The following is a 20067-nucleotide window of genomic DNA, read 5'->3' as shown; positions in this document are numbered from 1 at the left end:
CTCTGGAGGTCTTATGCCACATGAATGTCCTTAATTATACTGTCTCATGCTTATGCGTCAGCTACAGAGCTTGTGGGGAGCTCTGTCAATTACCTAAGCAGTGTGTGCCGTGTATTTCTTCTAAGCACACCCTGCATAGGTGGAATTTGCATTCTGAGAATCTCAGTGTCTGGCCCTTAGAGCTGAGACGGGACTTACAAAGTGCACGGGCAATGCCATATGAGGTGATAAAGTGGACATCTGTCAGGGCTGGAAGCAGGAATAGGTCAGCAACAAACCAATAAATCAACCGAGGCCAATGAAGTTAATCCTCTCTCTATTCAAGGAAACCAACCACAGCGCTGGCCTAGTGGTCTCAGGCAACCCTTTCTAGGAGGGTCTTGCCCCAATGAAACAGCTGAAGGGCTCACCAGGACTCTGCGCACAACCCAACTTTGCTTTGCTTCTTTCATTTCTCATTGTGTTCTAGGAGAGCAAGGGAGCTGGTTGCAGCAGGAGGGGAAGACTCCCTGGATTCTCTTTCTGCCTCCGAGTCTGAACTGTGCTCTGCCACAGCCTCTTCTAGTTCACTAATCCCTGTTACCTCTTCTGCTTCGGACCCCCCCCCCCATCTGCTCCTTCTCCCTCTGACCACTTGTCATCATTCCATCACCTATCCCCAGGTTCTGAGCCCTCTTCCCGGGGGGGGGGGGGTCCCTGGCTGGTGCCTCCCACATCTCCTTTGCATCCAGCCAGTCCATGACAACACCCAGCAGTATAATCACTGGAGTAGGCATTGCTCTTTGCTTTTCTTCATGACAAACAGGAGCAATGCAAGCTGCACCTGGTTTGCTATTTTATGCAAAACTGAACATTGTTCTCACTGTGAAAGAGAGGGATATAGGTTGTTTGTTTGTTTTTAACTCCCTCCCCCCCGCTTGATTTAGTCAAGCGAAGTTATTATAGACACACAAAGGAGTACCTTTCTGCTGGAGAAGTGAGCATGTTTGCCCAGTTTGGTATTAAGAGCCTCCAAGAACATCCCATCAGTGACTCTGCCGACATTCATGCATGCATCATCCAGGATGGCAATGATTCCTTTGTGCTGTTGTTCCACTAGGTCAATAATGATCTGGTTGTTGAAGTAGTCAATCTGCAGAATGTTCAAGCAGGGTTATTTGCAACAGCAATCCAACTGAGGAAGGAATGTTTTCTCTCTCTATTGAAGGCACGCAGTGGTAGGGAAACAGAGGAGCAAGTGCCAGATTACGTTTACCCAGAGAGGCAGGCAGAGCGTCTTCGCTCTAAAGGTTGCGCTCACTGTCAAAATTTCTTCCAATTTCAGTACAGTGGTACCTCAGGTTACAGACGCTTCAGTTACAGACTCCACTAAGCCAGAAATAGTATCTCGGGTTAAGAACTTTGCTTCAGGATGAGAACAGAAATCAAGCTCCGGCGGCGCACCGGCAGTGGCAGCAGGAGGCCCCATTACCTAAAGTTGTGCTTTAGGTTAAGAACAGTTTCAGGTTAAGAACGGACCTCTGGAACAAATTAAGTACTTAACCCGAGGTACCACTGTACAGTCATACCTCATGTCATGTTTGCTTCATGTTGCATTCTTTCATGTTACGTCCCGCAATGACGCAGAAGTACCAGAAAGGGTTACTTCTGGGTTTTGTCACTCGCGCATGCGCAAAATGACATCACACGCATGCGCAGAAGCAGCGAATCACAACCCGTGCGTCCGCAGACGTGCCACTGCAGGTTGCACTCTTTTCATGTTGCGAACGGGCCTCCAGAACGGATCCCGTTCGCAACCAGAGGTACCACTGTACTGGTATTTCAGGTCATTTATCCAACTCCCCTATGGCTTTACTGCAGTTTCAAAGCACCACTAAAAACCTGAAGAATGGAATGGGTCTGCACTCGACTCTCCATGGCTGGGGACAGAGGGCTTTCACATTCTAAATCCCTCTCTTTTGACCTTTGAATAGCTACCTGCTGGTGTAGAATCGCTAACACTTGGCATCTTTGAATCCATGTTGGCTTTGTCCAACTGCTCATCTCAGAGCTTTCCAAGCTTTCCATGTTGGTGACACACCTTTTAGACATGCATCGTTTCATGACACAGTAATTCAGTTTAAACTAACCCGTTTCCAGGCTCGGGAGAAGCATGGGGAGTGTCTGCGCGACACACCTACACAGTGCAGCCGACACCCGAAAGTGTCATGACACACAGTTTGGAACGCTCTGGCTTATCTACTCACATGCTTCCATGGAATTCCCTCACGCTGATATTCCTCTTGCTCTTGCTTCAAAACAAGCTGAATGAAGAGCTGCTGCAGTTTCTCGTTGCAGTAATTGATACAGAACTGTTCAAAACTAAAGCAAAAACAAATTGAATTAATGAATGAATTCCGCAAATGGAAACAATTTAAGGGATATGCCTGACCTTCTCAAGACATCTCACCTGTTGTTGTCAAAGATCTCAAAGCCATAGATATCAAGGACCCCGATTACAGTGTTTTTCCCATGAACTGTGCTGTTGTAGTCCTTGACTTCAATCACGTCATTGATGTGTGTCACAATCCAGCAGAAAAGGCGCTCGTATATTGCCTTCAAACCAAAAGAATACCTAGGGTCATTTTTTGTTTTTGCTGCTCGGGTTTTGTTAGCGTTCAGCTTTGTGATGCATTTCTGTAGCACTCTAACAGGAAATTGGGAAATATGTAACCAGCTGTCAAAATCCTAACAAGGTTTAAGGAAACTAGCATAGGTTAACTACAGCTTGCTCTCTAGCTGCTTTAGGTTTCACTGTGATGTCAATTTGCAAGACACTGGAGATGCTAAACATGTTAAACCAATATGCTTATCTGTGGTAAAGTCTACGGGTTCTCCCTTCACCCATCACCCCTGGCCAATGGACAATTCCCACTGAGGAAAAAATAGTTGCTCTGTCTCAGACATTGCTTGCTGCTCTTTTCCAAAGTATATTGGTTATATTGTCCGGAGAGTTCTGCATTCTCTAGGCTCCATAAGTCTCCAAGGATACTAACCTGTCTCCCCAAGGCATAAAACTACTCAAAATAGATGTCTCCAAAAAAACCCACCTGATCCCCTATGGCAAGTAAGAATCACCTTGAGATGAAATGGGCAAACGGCTAATAAAGAAACGTGTGGGCAAACAACTTAAGATGCTGGCTAGCAATTTATGTGGCCATATCTGCATGGGTGAAAAGTATGAAGACACAGAACAAGACAACCACTGTAAACTTCCAAGTTGGCAGGAGTGTATCAACATCCACCTTTGCAAATGCATTTCTGCCATAGGTGGCTTCTTGCTCTGTATGCTGTTTATCAATGATGTCCCGGCCAGTAGCAACAGTTCGAAAAAGCAGGGCCTTCTCCACCATGTCAGCCTTGGTTGATAGCAGGTCGGCAATGACAGACACTAACTTGCTGTTTTCAATGACAGGTATGTCACCATCCACAGAAAACTTCAAATTGCCCTGTGGAAAGATTGGAAAAAATAAGGACATTCATTCTCCCTGAGTCTAGGCAGCAAATGCCACTTCTGATACAGGCAACGCTTTCAGACAGATGCAATTTCTTTAATGCATCCCAATCGGGACAAAGGACAATCTATGTTGATATATAATCATCATCATCATCATCATCATCATCATCATCATAATCTATTACCGGTGTTTATACCCCACCCATCTGGCTGGGTTTCCTCAGCCACTCTGGGCGACTTCCAACAGAATATTAAAATACAATAACCTATTAAACATTAAAAGCTTCCCTAAACAGGGCTGCCTTCAGATGTCTTCTAAAAGTCTGGTAGTTGTTTTTATGCGACTACAGTGGCAAGAATGTTATTTGCCCAAAAATGGAAAGAAGCAGCTAAGTCCTGACGAAAGAAGAATGGATACAAAAACTTATAGAATATGCAGAAATGACGAATCTTACCGGAAAAATAAGAAATCAAGGTAACAAGCATTTTATAAGTTTATCGAATATGGCTTATTGAATATTTAAAAATAAACTGTAAACCGATAAGAACATTGGCAGGATTACTGTAAAAACCAGCAGTTTTATAAACATATATATTTGCAGAGTATATATTTAAAGTAGATGAATAAATGAGATAATTAAGTTAATTTGGAATATGCAGAAAATATATTAAAAAAAATTTAAGGAACCGCAGAAAGAGGGGGAAGTCAGGTTTTGAAATGTTAAAATGATTGTAAAATGATTGAAATGTATAAAAGTGAAAATCATAAGTAAAATAAAAATAAAAATAGAACAGTGTTTCCCAAACTTAGCTCTCTTTCCCAAATTTAGCTGTTTTCGGACTACAATTCCCATAATCCCAGACTTCTGGCCTTGCTAGCTAGGGATGGTAGGAGTTGTAGTTCAGAAACAGCTGGAGACCCAAGTTGGGAAACACTGGTTTAGAAAGTCACACAGCCCACTGCGCTGGAAGAGTAGACTTGAGATTGGGTAGGCTGGTTGGGGGTGGCTTAGACCAGGTAGAAGCACCAGCCACTCACCATGAATGTTCTTTCTGCTTGGGGTGAACAAGGCACCCATATGCTGGGTTAAGACCTCCCATTGCTCAGGAAAGCAGCAAACATACCAGGCATGCAGCCCTCAGTTCTTCTACTCCATCGGTAGGCAAATTAAAGCCCGAGGGGCCGGATCCGGCCCAATTGCCTTCTCAATCTGGCCCGTGGACGGTCCGGGAATCAGCGTGTTTTTACATGAGTAGAATGTGTCCTTTTATTTAAAATGCATCTCTGGGTTATTTGTGGGACCTCCTGGTGTTTTTACATGAGCCAAATGTGTGCTTTTGTTCAAAATGCATCTCTGGGTTATTTGTGGGGCATAGGAATACATTCATTCCCCCCCCCCCCAATATAGTCTGGCCCCCCACAAGGTCTGAGGGACAGAGGACCGGCCCCCTGCTGAAAAAGTTTGCTGACACCTGTTCTACTCAAAGGTCCTCACTCACATTAACTCAGTACTGGAAAGATCCCAGAGATCGTCTTGAGTTACATCCCAGTGCTATGGGACTTGATTAAGGGGCAATGAGATTGGATTATATGTGCATGTCAGGAGGATGCAGGAGCTGATGCTGCCTTCCACGTTATTCCGGCTCATTCGAAAGATGACACAGGTGAGCCAGAGGAGGCACAGCAAGATAGCAGCAGGTGTGGAGCATTACCCAGGTGCTGCTCACAGGGGCTTCTTAAAAGGCAGCAGGACAGCGGAGTGTCAGGAGAAGGTTCCAGGAAATTTACAAGTGAAAGGGAACAGTGGCTGAAAGAGACAAAAGGACAACAAAGGAAAATCTTACAGGAGGAGGAAAGAGCGTCAGAGAAGGCAAGAGGAAAACTGGATCAGCTGCAAGTGGAGCCAGAGAGAAAAAAGAAAATAAAGAGAACAACGCCAGAGAAATAACATTGCAGAATAGCATGGGCAGGTGAGGGGAGCGGCTGCGCTATGTAAAAATAGACATGGGTAGGTAGGAAAGCCCTACATTATGGAAACAGAAATAGAAGAAAAGGAATTCCAAGCCATAAGGCAGGCAGGTAGTTCCTAAAGGCAGGGGTAAAATCCTTTAAAAAAGGTCAACAACTTCAATCCTAAAAAACAACAACTTTGGTCGGCCCTCATGCATGTTCACATCATCAAATCTGGCCCTCTTTGAAAAAAGTCTGGAACACCCCTGCCATAAGGGTTCTCCCAGGGAACCTCTGAAGCCTGGGGTTCTGGGGACACTTGAGAACTAAAAAAGCAAATTTCTGATGGTGTACTAATGGCAGCAAAGAGATTGGTGCTCCAATAGTGAAAGGAACACTCTCCCCCTCTGACAGTACAAAACACTTATCTGCATTAGCAGCATATGAGAAAACTTTTCAAAGACAACGGCATACAAAGGAAGTTCTTCATCATCTGGACTCCATGTATGGATATATTTGCACAACAGATATAAAAACGACAAACACCGACCGTAGTTCCCAATGTACTAAACAAATTATTGAACATTTATAATTTTCCACCCCAACATGGAATGTTATTTGCATTTTGTTTTATTTTGTATTTAAGTAGGGTTGCTGTAAAGAAAGTAAAGACCAGGACACTGCGAATGTTGTTGAGCAAGTTGTTAGGAAGACACCAAATTTCTAGAGCTTCTTTCTTTCTTTTTTAAGAAAAACCCCAAAGTTGTTGTGCCAAAAAATGAAGATTTTTCGATTGACTTGCCTAAATCCAGAACAAAGTGCTGCTTTTGGGAAATTTCCCCTGGATGGCAATTCCACCTTTGAAATCCCAGTAATGTCTGGGAAATCCCAGTAATGTCTGGACGGACGCATGCTGGCCCTAATTTAAGCAGCACTTTGTTAAATGAAAGCAGCACTTTGTTAAATGGAAAATCGTTTTAGATTAAATTAAATCATTAAGCTCTTGCTCCAGTTCCATCCTATGGTAAAGCTTGAGACAGAGATGCGGAAAGAAGTCCTGGACTAAAATAATTTGAAACAAAAGAATGTGGCTCCAGGAGTTCAGTGATTCCTTCTTTTGGGGAAAGGAACTACCTGATATGAGCTGGAGGCTTTGACAAATTCCCAGTGTTGAAGGTATACAGGCATGTCCAACAGGTAGATCGCGAGCTGGTAGATCACGGGGTGTTCCTGGTAGATCCTGGTTGATCTCTGGCCCCTCAGCAAAAAAAAAACCCAAAAAGCTCAAACTCCACAACTTTGTCTTCCTAAGAAAAGCTCCGCAACTCTGGGTAGATCACTGCCAGTCTTTTTACGACAATGGGTAGATCACTGCCAGTTTTAATACTGTGAGCAGATCACAGTCTATTGGGAGTTGGACGTATATGTGATCCCCTGATCAGTGAGTGGCTTTGGTAGGGTGAGGATTGGATGCCTCATTCACTCCAGCCACACAAGTCAGTGGAAAATATTATGATGGAAGGAGAATATGTTGAAGCACTCTCCTTCAAAAAGCTACCTCAGCAGAGGTGCCTATTCTGTAATGTTTGTTAAAGGCTACAGAAGACTTCCATGTGGCTACCTTACAAATCTCTAAGAAAGGAGCATTAATGGGAAAAGCCATTGAAGCCACTGCTGCCCTTCTTGACTGGGCTCTGATGTTCTGGTCCTTTGGGAGTTGTTGGGTCTCTATGTGCCAGAAAAATACGAGTTTTGAGCCACATGGCTAGGATAGGGCTTGAGGCTTTCCCCCCTACGGATCTAGGTTGAAAGGAATTGAAAAAGGGAATCAGAAATGTACTATGTATTTTTAATGGACTTCTTCAGTGCTCTTTGAACATCCAGCTTATATACCATATACTCTCTCTTGGTTGAGAGGAGCACAGGCAAAGGGAAGGGAAAATCAGTTCTTGTTCACTATGGAAGTCCAAAGCAATACTTGGAATAAAGGTTGAATCATGTGCTGGTTTTTGATGCTGAAAGCTCCTAGCACAGATTCTGTGAGTGGTGGCAATAGCCATTAAGAAGATGACCTTAAAGGAGGAGAACTTAGAAGCTGAGAAAATAAACCTACTTTAAGTGCATGTGGCACAGGGGAACCTTGGTTGGAGCCATCTGAAGAATACTGTGTGAGGAACTGGCTCAGTTGGATGGTTGCTTTGTGCAAGTCCAATCTGCTGATATCGGATGAATCAGTACCAGCTGGAGAAGATTTTAAAAGAGTTTTTAGACTCCCTTTCTTGCTCCTAGTGAACTAACTGGCCATTTATGCCAACAATAACAGCCTGCTTAATTATTCAAACAACACCTTATTTTAATATTAAAATATGATAATGCTGAGGGGGACCCCTGGAAAAGTTGAGGAAAGTCGAGAGAGATCTATAGGATAACAGAGATGCAGTGCTAGCTGATGCTGGGGGGAAAAGACTACATTTTCCTGAGAGTTGAATATAGCGGGAAGGCTACTGCTGCTTATAATAGGGAATGGTCTGGGCTAACACCCTTCTAAGATGACATGGCAGGAAGATGATAAGAAACCCAAAATGGCATCAAAGGGGCCTACCCTCTTTGTGAACTCTTTCCACACCACCTGATATGGTGAGATCAACATCTCTGTGGCTCGTTTGTTGCTCCTTGGTGTTGGATTCCATCTAGTGGCAGCAGTTGGCATATTAGGACTCCCTGGGATGAGAGATGGTGCTTGGGAAGCAGACACCCATATTAATTCCAGGTGCAACTGAAACACCAAGTCAGAGCATCCTTAAGTTGAAGCATCTTAAAAAGCAGAGACATCACCTTGCCAACAAAGGTCCGTATAGTTAAAGCTATGGTTTTCCCAGTAGTGATGTATGGAAGTGAGAGCTGGACCATAAAGAAGGCTGATTGCCAAAGAATTGATGCTTTTGAATTATGGTGCTGGAGGAGACTCTTGAGAGTCCCATGGACTGCAAGAAGATCAAACCTCTCCATTCTGAAGGAAATCAGCCCTGAGTGCTCACTGGAAGGACAGATCCTGAAGCTGAGGCTCCAATACTTTGGCCACCTCATGAGAAGAGTAGACTGCCTGGAAAAGACCCTGATGTTGGGAAAGATGGAGGGCACAAGGAGAAGGGGACGACAGAGGATGAGATGGTTGGACAGTGTTCTCGAAGCTACCACCATGAGTTTGACCAAACTGCAGGAGGCAGTGGAAGACAGGAGTGCCTGGCGTGCTCTGGTCCATGGGGCCACGAAGAGTCGGACACGACTAAACAACAACAGGAGCAGGCCGACTACAGAGGCTTACGGATAGAGCATTGGTAGGCAAACTAGGAGCCAGTGTGGTGTAGTCATTAAGAGCCATAGACTCATAATCTGGGGAACCGGGTTTGTGTCCCTGCTCCTCCACATGCAGCTGCTGGGTGACCTTGGGCTAGTCACACTTCACAAGTCTCTCAGCCCCACTCACCTCACAGAGTGTTTGTTGTGGGGGAGGAAGGGAAAGGAGAATGTTAGCCGCTTTGAGACTCCTTTGGGTAGTCATAAAGCGGGATATCAAATCCAAACTCTTCTTCTTCTTCCGGGGGCCGGATCCGGCCCAATCGCCTTCTAAATCCGGCCCACGGATGGTCCAGGAATCAGCATGTTTTTACATGAGTAGAATGTGTCCTTTTATTTAAAATGCATCTCCAGGTTATTTGTGGAGCACAGGAATATGTTCATCCCCCCCCAAAAAAATATAGTCTGGCCCCTGCCCAAGGTCTGAGGGACAGTGGACCGGCCCCCTGCTGAAAAAGTTTGCTGACTCAGTCTCAGGCACCTGTGATTTTTTTACATTTAGCTATTCTCTCACACTGAACTGTTTCCTTTGCGGTTTCACCTGCCTTCTCTAAACGGAGCCATGGAGAAAGGAGGAGAGGCAAAAGACAAAAGACACAGCACATTTAAGGAGGGTTGTTTTTTTTTAAAGCAAAAACAACAACCAAGACACGGGTGGCACTGTGGGTTAAACCACAGAGCCTAGGACTTGCCGATCAGAAGGTCGGCATTTCGAATCCCGTGATTCGGGTGAGCTCCCGTTGCTCGGTCCCTGCTCCTGCCAACCTAGCAGTTCGAAAGCACGTCAAAGTGCAAGTAGATAAATAGATACCACTCTGGTGGGAAGGTAAACAGCGTTTCCATGCACTGCTCTGGTTCGCCAGAAGCGGCTTAGTCATGCTGGCCACATGACCCGGAGGTTGTATGCCGGCTCCCTCGGCCAATAAAGCGAGATGAGCGCCGCAACCTCAGAGTCGGCCACGACTGGACCTAATGGTCAGGGGTCCCTTTACCTTTACCTTAAAAACCAAGAAGATGGAAGAAAAAACTAGAGATCTAGGAACAACTGTAAAACAAAGATAGATAAGAAGGGAAATCCTGAAGTCATCCAATGAAAGGTGGGAAGGTTAGAGAGAAGCCTGTCCTTGCAAAGGCAAGGAATAAACTGAAGGAGGAGCTTTATGACACGTTCCCTGTCTTTCTGAGCAACGGGACGTCCAAACCCAGCATATTGGACGCCTCAACCATCCCAAATGAGAAGTCCTTTTAACTCTCTTTCTGGTGCGTTTCTCTTTTCTGTTACAGATAAATGCAGCTTCATGAAGATCCTTGTTAGGAAGCAGCTCCCAAGTTGCTGAAAAGGCTTAAGCTCCAATTCTTTCACTCCATTCCAACCTCCTTAAAAAACCCAACAACCCCAAAACCTACTATTCCAGTCAATTTACAAGACGCAAATGTAAAGGAGGCAAAACAAACAATTTGTGCCCTCGCCTCCAGTGTTCTAGGAACTCCACTTCTACCTCCATATGAAGGAACAGAGCTGGAGTCAGGGTCTTCTGCCATTTTGTCAAGACAGTGACACATTTGTCATTAACTCATTTAAAAATGAAACCTTGATTGCTGGCTTATCTGCTAGACAAGTCCCACGTAATAAGTATATGCTGGTACAGAGTAGTCTATTCCTTCCCCAGTGAAGGGATTCTAAGCCTAAAATGTGCTAATCATTGCAGGCAATTAAATTTGAGAAGCCTTCAACAGCTTTCCTTAGTCAGATCCAATATGAGATTTGGACAAGAGAGAGTAGCGATCTCTACATTTGCTTGGTACTGACAGGAAATATTGAATTTGTGGAGAAACAAGTGGTCTGCTCTTCCAGAGCTGCAGCTCTGTCATAACGCCTCTCAATCAAAGTGTGCTTTCTCGCTCTCCTGATTATTCCTCAAATCAACACACACACCTCAGCATGTTAGCAGCCCAGAAATCCATCTCTGTGTACATGGCGCCGCCTTACTCACCAAATGGAGAATGGTAGCTAGAATTTTGTATACTGTCTGAACCTCCTCTGGTTCAAATCCAATTACTTTCATAGCATCAGCGACAGCTTTGAAGTCAGCACCATCATTAATAGAACACTGAAAAAGAAGCAGCAGCAACAACAAATTAATGAGATGCAAGACCATTGCATGTACACTGATGATGGTGTAGTATTAGACAAGAAAAATCATGGCGGACATTTCTGCACTGGTGAGTTGAAAAGAAGGAGAAAACCCTGGAGATATTACACAATATTTACTCTGAAAACAGAAAACGTCCTGTGTGGTTTGAGCTATGACAACTCCTCAATTTATCATCAGGTAGAAGTCTATACATCTTCAGTATACAGTGGTACCTCACAAGACGAATGCCTCGCAAGACAAAAAACGCGCAAGACGAAAGAGTTTTCCGTTTTTTTAGTTGCTCCGCAAGACGAATTTCCCTATGGGCTTGCTTTGCAAGACAAAACGTCTTGCAAGTTCTTGCGAGTTTGTTTCCTTTTTCTTAAAGCCGCTAATAGCTGCTAAGCCGCTAATAGCAGTGCTTCGCAAGACGAAAAAACCGCAAGACGAAGAGACTCGCGGAACGGATTAATTTCGTCTTGCGAGGCACCACTGTATAGTAGATAACCTATAGCAGATAATCTGTTTCACATGCCACGATGATTGCAGAGTCTGTGCTGAAAGGCCACTTAGTTAAGAACATTAAAAAGCCTTCTGGATCAGGCCAATCTAGTGCAGCATTCTGTTCTCACAGTGGTTAGCCAGATGCCTGTAGGAAGCCCAGGACCCGAGCGCAACAAACACTTTCCACACCTGTGATTCCTATTAACTGGTATTCAGAGACATATTGCCTCCAACAGTGGAGGCAGAACATAGCCATCATAGCTAGTAGCCATGGGTAACCAATTGCAATTGTTTCAGCCTATTTTACCAAAGGATGTACACAAGGCATGTAGAGAATTTCAAGCCACAATATGCTGGTATAATCCAAGAAAAGCAAAATTGAACTATAGATGGTCAGCATTCTTTTTCTCCCCTTCTCTCTTTTAAATGAGTGCTTCCTGTGGTTTTAAGGAGGCAGTTGTGACACTCTGTTTTAACAAACCATTGCTTGACCCTGTTAAACTCTAGGTCAACTCTAGGTCAATCTAATATATTTGCATTTTGGGGACAAGGTACTCAGGTGGGTGGTGGTCAGACAACTCTATAGACACTTTGGAATAAAGCTGATTATCCGGATTAATTTCAGATTGGTTTGGGAACTGAAACTGCCTTGGTGCATGATCTACATTGGAAGAAAGAGAGGGAAATGTGACCACTTTGATTCGTCTAAATCTATTGGACTGTTTCCATTCAACATTGGTCAAAACAACTGCAGCTTGTGCAGGTTTGTGGTCAATCCAAAATTGAGCAAAAGCAGAAGTTTTCTAATTCCTCCATGTGAGCTTTCTTGAGTAGGAAGGGAGGAACACATGTATCCAAGGCTTATTTTCATAATGCTAAACTATTAGCGTTATAATGCTAAAGTATTAGCATTATGCCCAAACTATTTAACTAAATTGGCATAAATGCATAAATTCAGCTGGAGGTGCACAGAGTCCATAGTATGGCTGATCATGCCACAGTTCAAAAGGACCAAGAAAAAGAGATTCCTCATGAGTAGGCAACACCCTTACCTTTAACTGCACTCCAGAACCAATATAGCTGTACGCAGATAAATCCTTATGTAGATGTAAGGAACGTAGAAGTTGCTCAGAACCACCTTGGAGTAGCTGAAGAGAAAATCAGAGAGTCATTTGTCAAAATTAATTTATTTTTCAGCTTTTATACTATTGTCATTATCAACAATTAAAGTACTTTAAAAGTTCTAAATGCTGTACAGCAGGGGTGAGCAGACTTCAGGTTCATTGAATCTACCTTCTCTGTGTCTAAAACCCCAAGATATACATACCAAAGCCAGGTAAAGGTAAAGGGACCCCTGACCATTAGGTCCATTTGCAGACAACTCTGGGGTTGCGGCACTCATCTGGCTTTATTGGCCAAGGGAGCTGGCGTACAGCTTCCAGGTCATGTGGCCAGCATGACTAAGCTGCTTCTGGCAAACCAGAGCAGCGCATGGAAACACTGTTTACCTTCCTGCAGGAGAGGTACCTATTTATCTACTTGCTTTCGAACTGCAAGGTTGGCAGGGGCAGGGACCGAGGAACGGGAGCTCACCCTGTTGTGGGGATTCGAACCGCCGACCTTCTGATCGGCAAGCTCTAGGCTCTGTGGTTTAACCCACAGCACCATCCACGTCCCCTACCAAAGCCAGGTACGAAAGACTTATAGTTAGAAATGATGGACAGGAGTTCCTCAGAACGTATTTTAAGCTTAGGCGTTTGTTTTCAATACCAATTTATGTGGGAAAAGTCACCTTTGTTGGTTCTATTATTAAAGCTATTAGTAGTTAGAAACCCTTGTTAAAGGTAAAGGTAAAGGTACCCCTGCCCGTACGGGCCAGTCTTGACAGACTCTGGGGTTGTGCGCCCATCTCACTCAAGAGGCCAGGGGCCAGCGCTGTCCGGAGACACTTCCGGGTCACGTGGCCAGCGTGACATCGCTGCTCTGGCGAGCCAGAGCCGCACACGGAAACGCCGTTTACCTTCCCGCTGGTAAGCGGTCCCTATTTATCTACTTGCACCCGGAAGTGCTTTCGAACTGCTAGGTTGGCAGGCGCTGGGACCGAGCAGCGGGAGCGCACCCCGCCGCGGGGATTCGAACCGCCGACCTTTCGATCGGCAAGTCCTAGGCGCTGAGGCTTTAACCCACAGCGCCACCTGCGTCCCTAGAGAAACCCTTGTTAATTCACTGCAAATGACCCAGAGAAATACCTGTAGATCCCAATACCCAATCTTTCTTCTGCCCATGCCTGTGTACAGCTCCTGCACACAGGCCCACAATCTGAAGAGACATGGTTCAAAAGGAACATGGACTGAGGAGGAAAGAAGAAAGTAAGAAATGGAGCAGCTGCTCCTTCACTACTCACTCTATGGATGGCAAGAGGTTGGTCTCCCCCTTTCCACAAAATTATTTCTGGGAGGCAGGGGGTATAGCCTTCCAGTGGTTTATAAACCTGGCCATGTATGCTGCAGTAAATATTGTTCAATAACATATTTGCTCCACCCTTTAAGTTCTTCCACCTGGCACCTCTGGGATTTTGGATGGGGTAGTCTTAATACCAGAGGAGCCATTGCATGGCTAGGGTTTTGCTTCACACACAAGAGCTCACTGTCATATTTGAGAGTAGAAACATTTCCCTATCGGCCAGAAGGGCTGGCCAATCTCAGGTCACCTTGCCTGCCCCTATAAATGTGGCACCTTGGTCCATGTGTTTTTGCTTTATTATGTATTTTTCTGCTGTGAACTGCCCTGGGAACTTTGGATGAAGGGCGGTATACAAATTTAATAAATAATAATAATGATCATTTAGTCCACTTGAATTAATTTTACTAAGCTATCGCTGGAATTTGAAAGAGAGGGAAGGGGTTTCTCTGCAGTTTTCAAAACACACTGAAGAGGTCTCAAAAAGATGAGAAGTTCTTTATCTGATGGCACAAAACTATGACAGAATCACCCTACCCAGCTCTACCTCTCTTTCAAATCAGAACCAGTGAAGGCTGTGAAGGTCCTGGTCTGGAGGCAGTTGGAGGATGGATGGCAGCTAACAGATTGAGGCTGAATCCTGACAAGACAGAAGTACTGTTTTGGGGGGACAGGAGGAGGGCAGGTGTGGAGGACTCCCTGGTCCTGAATGAGGTAACTGTGCCCCTGAAGGACCAGGTGCGCAGCCTGGGAGTCATTTTGGACTTGCAGCTGTCCATGGACGCACAGGTCAATTCTGTGTCCAGAGCAGCTGTTTATCAGCTCCATCTAGTATGCAGGCTGAGACCCTATCTGCCTGTGAACTGTCTTGCCAGAGTGGTGCATGCTCTAGTTATCTCCTGCTTGGACTACTGCAATGCACTCTATATGGGGCTACCTTTGAAGGTGACCCGGAAACTACAACAAATCCAGAATGCGGCAGCTAGACTGGTGATGGGGAGCGGCTGCCGAGACCACATAACACCGGTCTTGAAAGACCTACATTGGCTCCCAGTACGTTTCCGAGCACAATTCAAAGTGTTGGTGCTGACCTTTAAAGCCCTAGACGGCCTCGGTCCAGTATACCTGAAGGAGCGTCTCCACCCCCATCGTTCTGCCCGGACGCTGAGGTCCATCGCTGAGGGCCTTCTGGCGGTTCCCTCACTGCGAGAAGCCAAGTTACAGGGAACCAGGCAGAGGGCCTTCTCGGTAGTGGCGCCCTCCCTGTGGAACGCCCTCCCACCAGATGTCAAAGAGAACAATATCTACCAGACGTTTAGAAGACATCTGAAGGCAGCCCTGTTTAGGGAAGCTTTTAATGTTTGATGGATTACTGTATTTTATTATTTTGTTGGAAGCCGCCCAGAGCAGCTGGGGAAACCCAGCCAGATGGGCGGGGTATAAATAATAAATTATTATTATTATTATTATTATTATTATTATTATTATTATTATTATTATTATTATTATTATTATTATTAAATTAAAAAGTTGTACAGAGAAGATTTAGCAACACAATGTACTGCCATTAAGGCAGGAAGCTATAGCAGGAAACCTTACAAGAGCACTTCGCAACCCTAGCTACCTTAATTACATAGGTTGTCTTTTTGGAAAGGACTACCCCAAAGGAATAGTCTGCTGCAGAGGAGTTCAAGACAGGAATCCAGTTACTCTAATTGCTTGCAGGAAGTATCTAGAACCAGCATCACTAACCCTTCCAAGGGAAACAAAAACAAAAAACCCAATGAGGATTCGATTTGGATGAGTAAGGCTTGAAGAACCTGCCTTTGAGCAGGGCAAGGGGTTGGAGCTGATGATCTGTAAGTTTCTGTATTTAGCAAATGGCAAGTCAAAGACAAGCATATACCCTGCATGGATTAGTGAACAAAGTGGGATGTGGCATCTGTCGAAAATTTTACACACAATGATGGACGCTGCAAAAAGCAATCAAGCGGTCTTTCCTGTGAATTCAGAGGCACTCACTCACAAGGCTGATGATTTCACCTTAGCATACCAAGCTAACAGCTCACCTGGTAGAAGGAGTGAAAGTTGCGCTCTCCTGACTGCTGCACAATCACCCGTGACTGGAGAGAAACAAGAACAGGGAAAGATTACCCAACATAGTTTAAGTCTCTTGACTAAGGCATCAGTGATGTCATGGCAAAGTTTTAGAGGGCTCAGGCCAGAACACCAGAGTGGGAAACCTCCTATATAACATTAGTTAGTTAGTTAGTGACATGTCTATACTGTTTGGAGTACTGAGTCTGTTTGTAAATTTTTGATGATGTGTTGCCATCAATGTCTCTCCCCCCCCCCCCCCCGCATTGTAAAGTCCAATACAAATACGAGGTGGCGGCGGTTTTTTAGTACTGCAATTGAACAAGCAACTAGGTAAAGAGCATTGGCAGCAGTTACACTTTGAATTTACAATAGAGGCGCAGGACCACTATGGTCTATTTGCTGAGCCACTTAAAGGTGGGATGGAATGCCCAAAAGTTACTATTATGCACTTTAGAGCAACAAAAAAGCTGGCTGAAAGAGGACATGGCAATGACAAATAGGGTATTATTTCTATTAGTATTTTTAGGTAATCCAAGATTTCTTCCCCCCCCCCCCCAATTTTTTTAATTGATTTTCAGAAATTTATAAACAAACTAAGACAAACAAACGTAAATCATAACCTTATTAAAAATTACACTTATTAACATTGTTAAGTCACTTCCTCGCTTCCCCTTGGTTGAATTTCAAGGCATATCCTTTTAACGGTTTTCCAAATCATTGTTCTTATAAAATTTAACTTGAACATTTAACATCCTTAAATCTTTTCATTTTGAAATTGAACATATTAATTCATCACTTAACTTATATAAAATCCTAAGCCAATTAAGTATCTGCAAGCTGTTTCCAATTAATTTAACATATTTAATTAAATAATCATTAAATTTAGTCCATTCTTCCTAGGTAATCCAAAATTTCAGAACTCTTCTCAAGTACTGTATCTAGGGCCAGTGGCGTAGCTAGCCGCTCGGGTGCCTGGTGTGGGGTTGTGTCCTGCAGCTGGGGGCGAGGCGATCCACGCTTATGGGGTGGGGCAAGCCTCTCTGATGCTTGGAGCCTCTCCGCTGCCTTCCTCTCAGCTATGGGGCGGCTGAGGGAGAGGCAACAGGCAGGCGCAGGTCCCATGCTGCCATTTCAGGCAGCGCAGAACCTGCAGACGCTTAAGTCACCATGTCATTCCTAAAAAGTTTCGTGAGCCCAATTTTTTTTTTAAAAAAAACTCATTTTGTCACACACACACCCCCCAGTGATGACACCTGGGGCAGACCGCACCCCCTTCCTCCGCCACTGTCTAGGGCCTGTTCCAAATGAACCAAACTGGGCCAACTCCTTAAAAAATGGGATGCTTACCAAACCAGCAGAAATGCCTTCATGTTTTAATTTGAGAGAGAAACCAACATCACTTTTTAAAAAAAACAACCCAAAATAAATCACTAAAATGCCTTGCAAGCCGTCGCAGCTATAATGGTTGAGATTGAGTGCAATGTAGTCGTTAACAGTGTTGGACTAGGAGCTGAGAAACCAGGATTCAAATGCCCACTCAGCCATAAAACGCGCTGGGTGATACTGGGCCAGTCATTGCCTCTCAGCCGAACCTATACTGTTGTTGTGAGGATTAAATGATGAGGAGGAGAACTGTGCACACCACTTCAAGTTCCTTGGAGGGGAAAGATGGGATATAACTGTAATAAATAAATTATCCCAAGTGTGTCACTATGAGCAAATGGGGATATGAGCACCAAATATGGAATAACCCCTGAGACTGAGACGGAGATGGAGAGAGAGGGGGGGGGGAGAGAGAGAGAGAGGGGGGGGGGCTGAGACTACATTCATTCTGCAAAGAGGCTCGAGGGCAACAAATGCAGATGCTTTTAAAAAAACCATACACACCCAAAACACCAGATGCTGTCACAGAAATCCACATGAAAGCCAGCCAGCTCTCATAGTCACGCAAAGCAAAACAGCCCCACCATCTAGTCCATTTTTAAGTGAGGTTTTCATCAACCCCTGACTGAACATGTAATAGAAAGTTCTGTTACTGCGGCATGATCTTCTATTTTAAAACCATGGCATTTGACATCTGCTGTGATTTTATTTTCTGGAAAGCTCACTATGCTAAAGCCAACTCTTTTGATTTTTGTCCTGCTGCGAGTAAGGCATGTTCTTATCCCATGAGCTTTCCTCAGCGGATGCATACAATATGGTAATCCTTCTCATCATTTCTAAAATAAGTCCACAAAAAATCATGATGGCTTTTTATTGGCAAGGCAAACTTACCTTTTCCAGCAAGTAATTATTGATGTGCCCACCTATTGGGTCCCCTTTGAAATCAAAGTTGATATCCATATACTTTCCAAACCGGCTGGAATTGTCGTTTCGGTTGGTTTTGGCATTGCCAAAGGCTTCCAGGACACAGTTGGATTTCAACAGCATGTTCTTCACCCTTTGGAGAGCAGACAGGCACAAAAAGGAACAGGAAACCAGGTCTAGACGTTATGTATTTCTAAGTTTGCATATCAACATGTTTTATATGCAAGCAGCGGAATGGCCACATTAGTGATTTTGTGGGATTAAAAAAGCTGTGCTCATGAAAGGCTGAAGTAAAGTAGCCCAAAACATGTCTCAACATAAAGCTCCCCTCCGGCATGTGGCTTAATCCAGCACTGCTGGACACTGTATGCTTTGTTTGTATCTAAAGCTCACCCCCATAAAAAAAACACCAGTCTGTTCAGATCCAACATTGCACATTGAAAGCTCAATCTCTTCCCCAATAAAATCCAGGCCAAAGTCTGCACCTTCCAAAGCGACTCTTGAACCTAGGCATACCTTCAACGGAAGGGAAATGTGCAGCCTAGGGCATGCACCATGTATCCTTGGTGCCCAAATGTGATCCATTCTACTTCTTATTTTTAAGTTATTTTATTACTTGCCCTTCATCAGCAAGTCCCAGGGCGGGCAGGTTAGAACAATTTTAAATATAAAACTTAAAACAGTTAAAACACATTACACTCAGAAGAATAGGGTGAGCCCTGAAGCACGTAAAGGACCCCTGGACAGTTAAGTCAAGTAGAATTTGACTCTGGGGTGCGGCACTAATCTCTGCTTTCAGGCCAAGGGAGACGGCATTTGTCCTCAGACAGCTTTTCTGGGTCATGTGGCCAGCATGACTAAACCACCTCTGGCACCCAGAACACTTTGACAAGTGCCAGAGCACACAGAAATGGCATTTACCTTCCCACCGGAGTGATACCTATTTACTCACACTGATATGCTTTCGAACTGCTAGGTTGGCAGGAGTTGGGACAGCAACGGGAGCTCACACGAATTCAAATTGCCAACCTTACGATCAGCAAGCCTGAAAGGCTCAGTGGTGTAGACCACTGAGACAGTGTCCCTCCCCTGAAGCACATATAAAAAGGTAAAGGGACCCCTGACCATTAGGTCCAGTCGTGGCCGACTCTGGAGTTGCAGTGCTCATCTCGCTTTACTGGCCGAGAGAGCCGGCGTACAGCTTCTGGGTCATGTGGCCAGCATGACTAAACCACTTCTGGCGAACCAGAGCAGCGCACGGAAACGTTGTTTACCTTCCCGCCGGAGAGGTACCTATTTATCTACTTGCACTTTGACGTGTTTTCAAACTGCTAGGTTGGCAGGAGCTGGGACTGAACAACAGGAGCTCACCCCATCGCAGGGATTCGAACTGCCGACCTTCTGATCGGCAAGTCCTAGGCTCAGTGGTTTAACCCACAGTGCCACCTACATCCCTTGAAGCACATATATTGGGTGTCAAAGGCCAGGACAAAGAACCAAACAGTACATATTGTAATGGAACATACAGAAAGAAACAGCACTGAAGACATGTAGGACTCAAGCCATTTTAACACTAGCACCTGGAGCTGTGCTTAGAAACCACAGGCCAGGTAGGGGCAATTGTGTCCTTTGCTATCTGCATCACCCCAGCCTTCACACAATTCAGCGGCAAGATGCTGTTGAAGCTTCCAGGTAATTATTCAAGGACAGCCCCATGTACCATATTACATTCCAAACATGTTCCCTCTTCCCAGGAC

General features: G+C 44.7%; 1 protein-coding gene across 3 annotated transcripts in view; it reads right to left on the bottom strand.

Moving 5' to 3' along the window:
- The window catches only part of MYO1D (myosin ID), a 172543-nt gene that overhangs the window by 122150 nt on the left and 30326 nt on the right, over positions 1-20067 (bottom strand). For all 3 annotated transcript variants that reach the window (XR_014557431.1, XR_014557432.1, XM_083709142.1), the window contains exons 4-11: positions 18278-18443; positions 15973-16026; positions 12496-12591; positions 10799-10915; positions 3285-3488; positions 2450-2595; positions 2247-2361; positions 962-1132 (exon numbers count right to left, since the gene is read on the bottom strand). Coding sequence is in view for 1 of the 3 variants with exons in the window: in XM_083709142.1 (XP_083565268.1) it covers positions 962-1132; positions 2247-2361; positions 2450-2595; positions 3285-3488; positions 10799-10915; positions 12496-12591; positions 15973-16026; positions 18278-18443 (1069 nt within the window). In the remaining 2 variants the exon portion in view is untranslated. The remainder of the gene's footprint in view (positions 1-961; positions 1133-2246; positions 2362-2449; positions 2596-3284; positions 3489-10798; positions 10916-12495; positions 12592-15972; positions 16027-18277; positions 18444-20067) is intronic.

The sequence above is a fragment of the Podarcis gaigeae genome (genome assembly GCF_964106915.1).
Source record: "Podarcis gaigeae genome assembly, chromosome: 13".
NCBI lineage: Eukaryota > Metazoa > Chordata > Lepidosauria > Squamata > Lacertidae > Podarcis > Podarcis gaigeae.
This window is presented reverse-complemented; position numbering and strand designations above follow the sequence as displayed.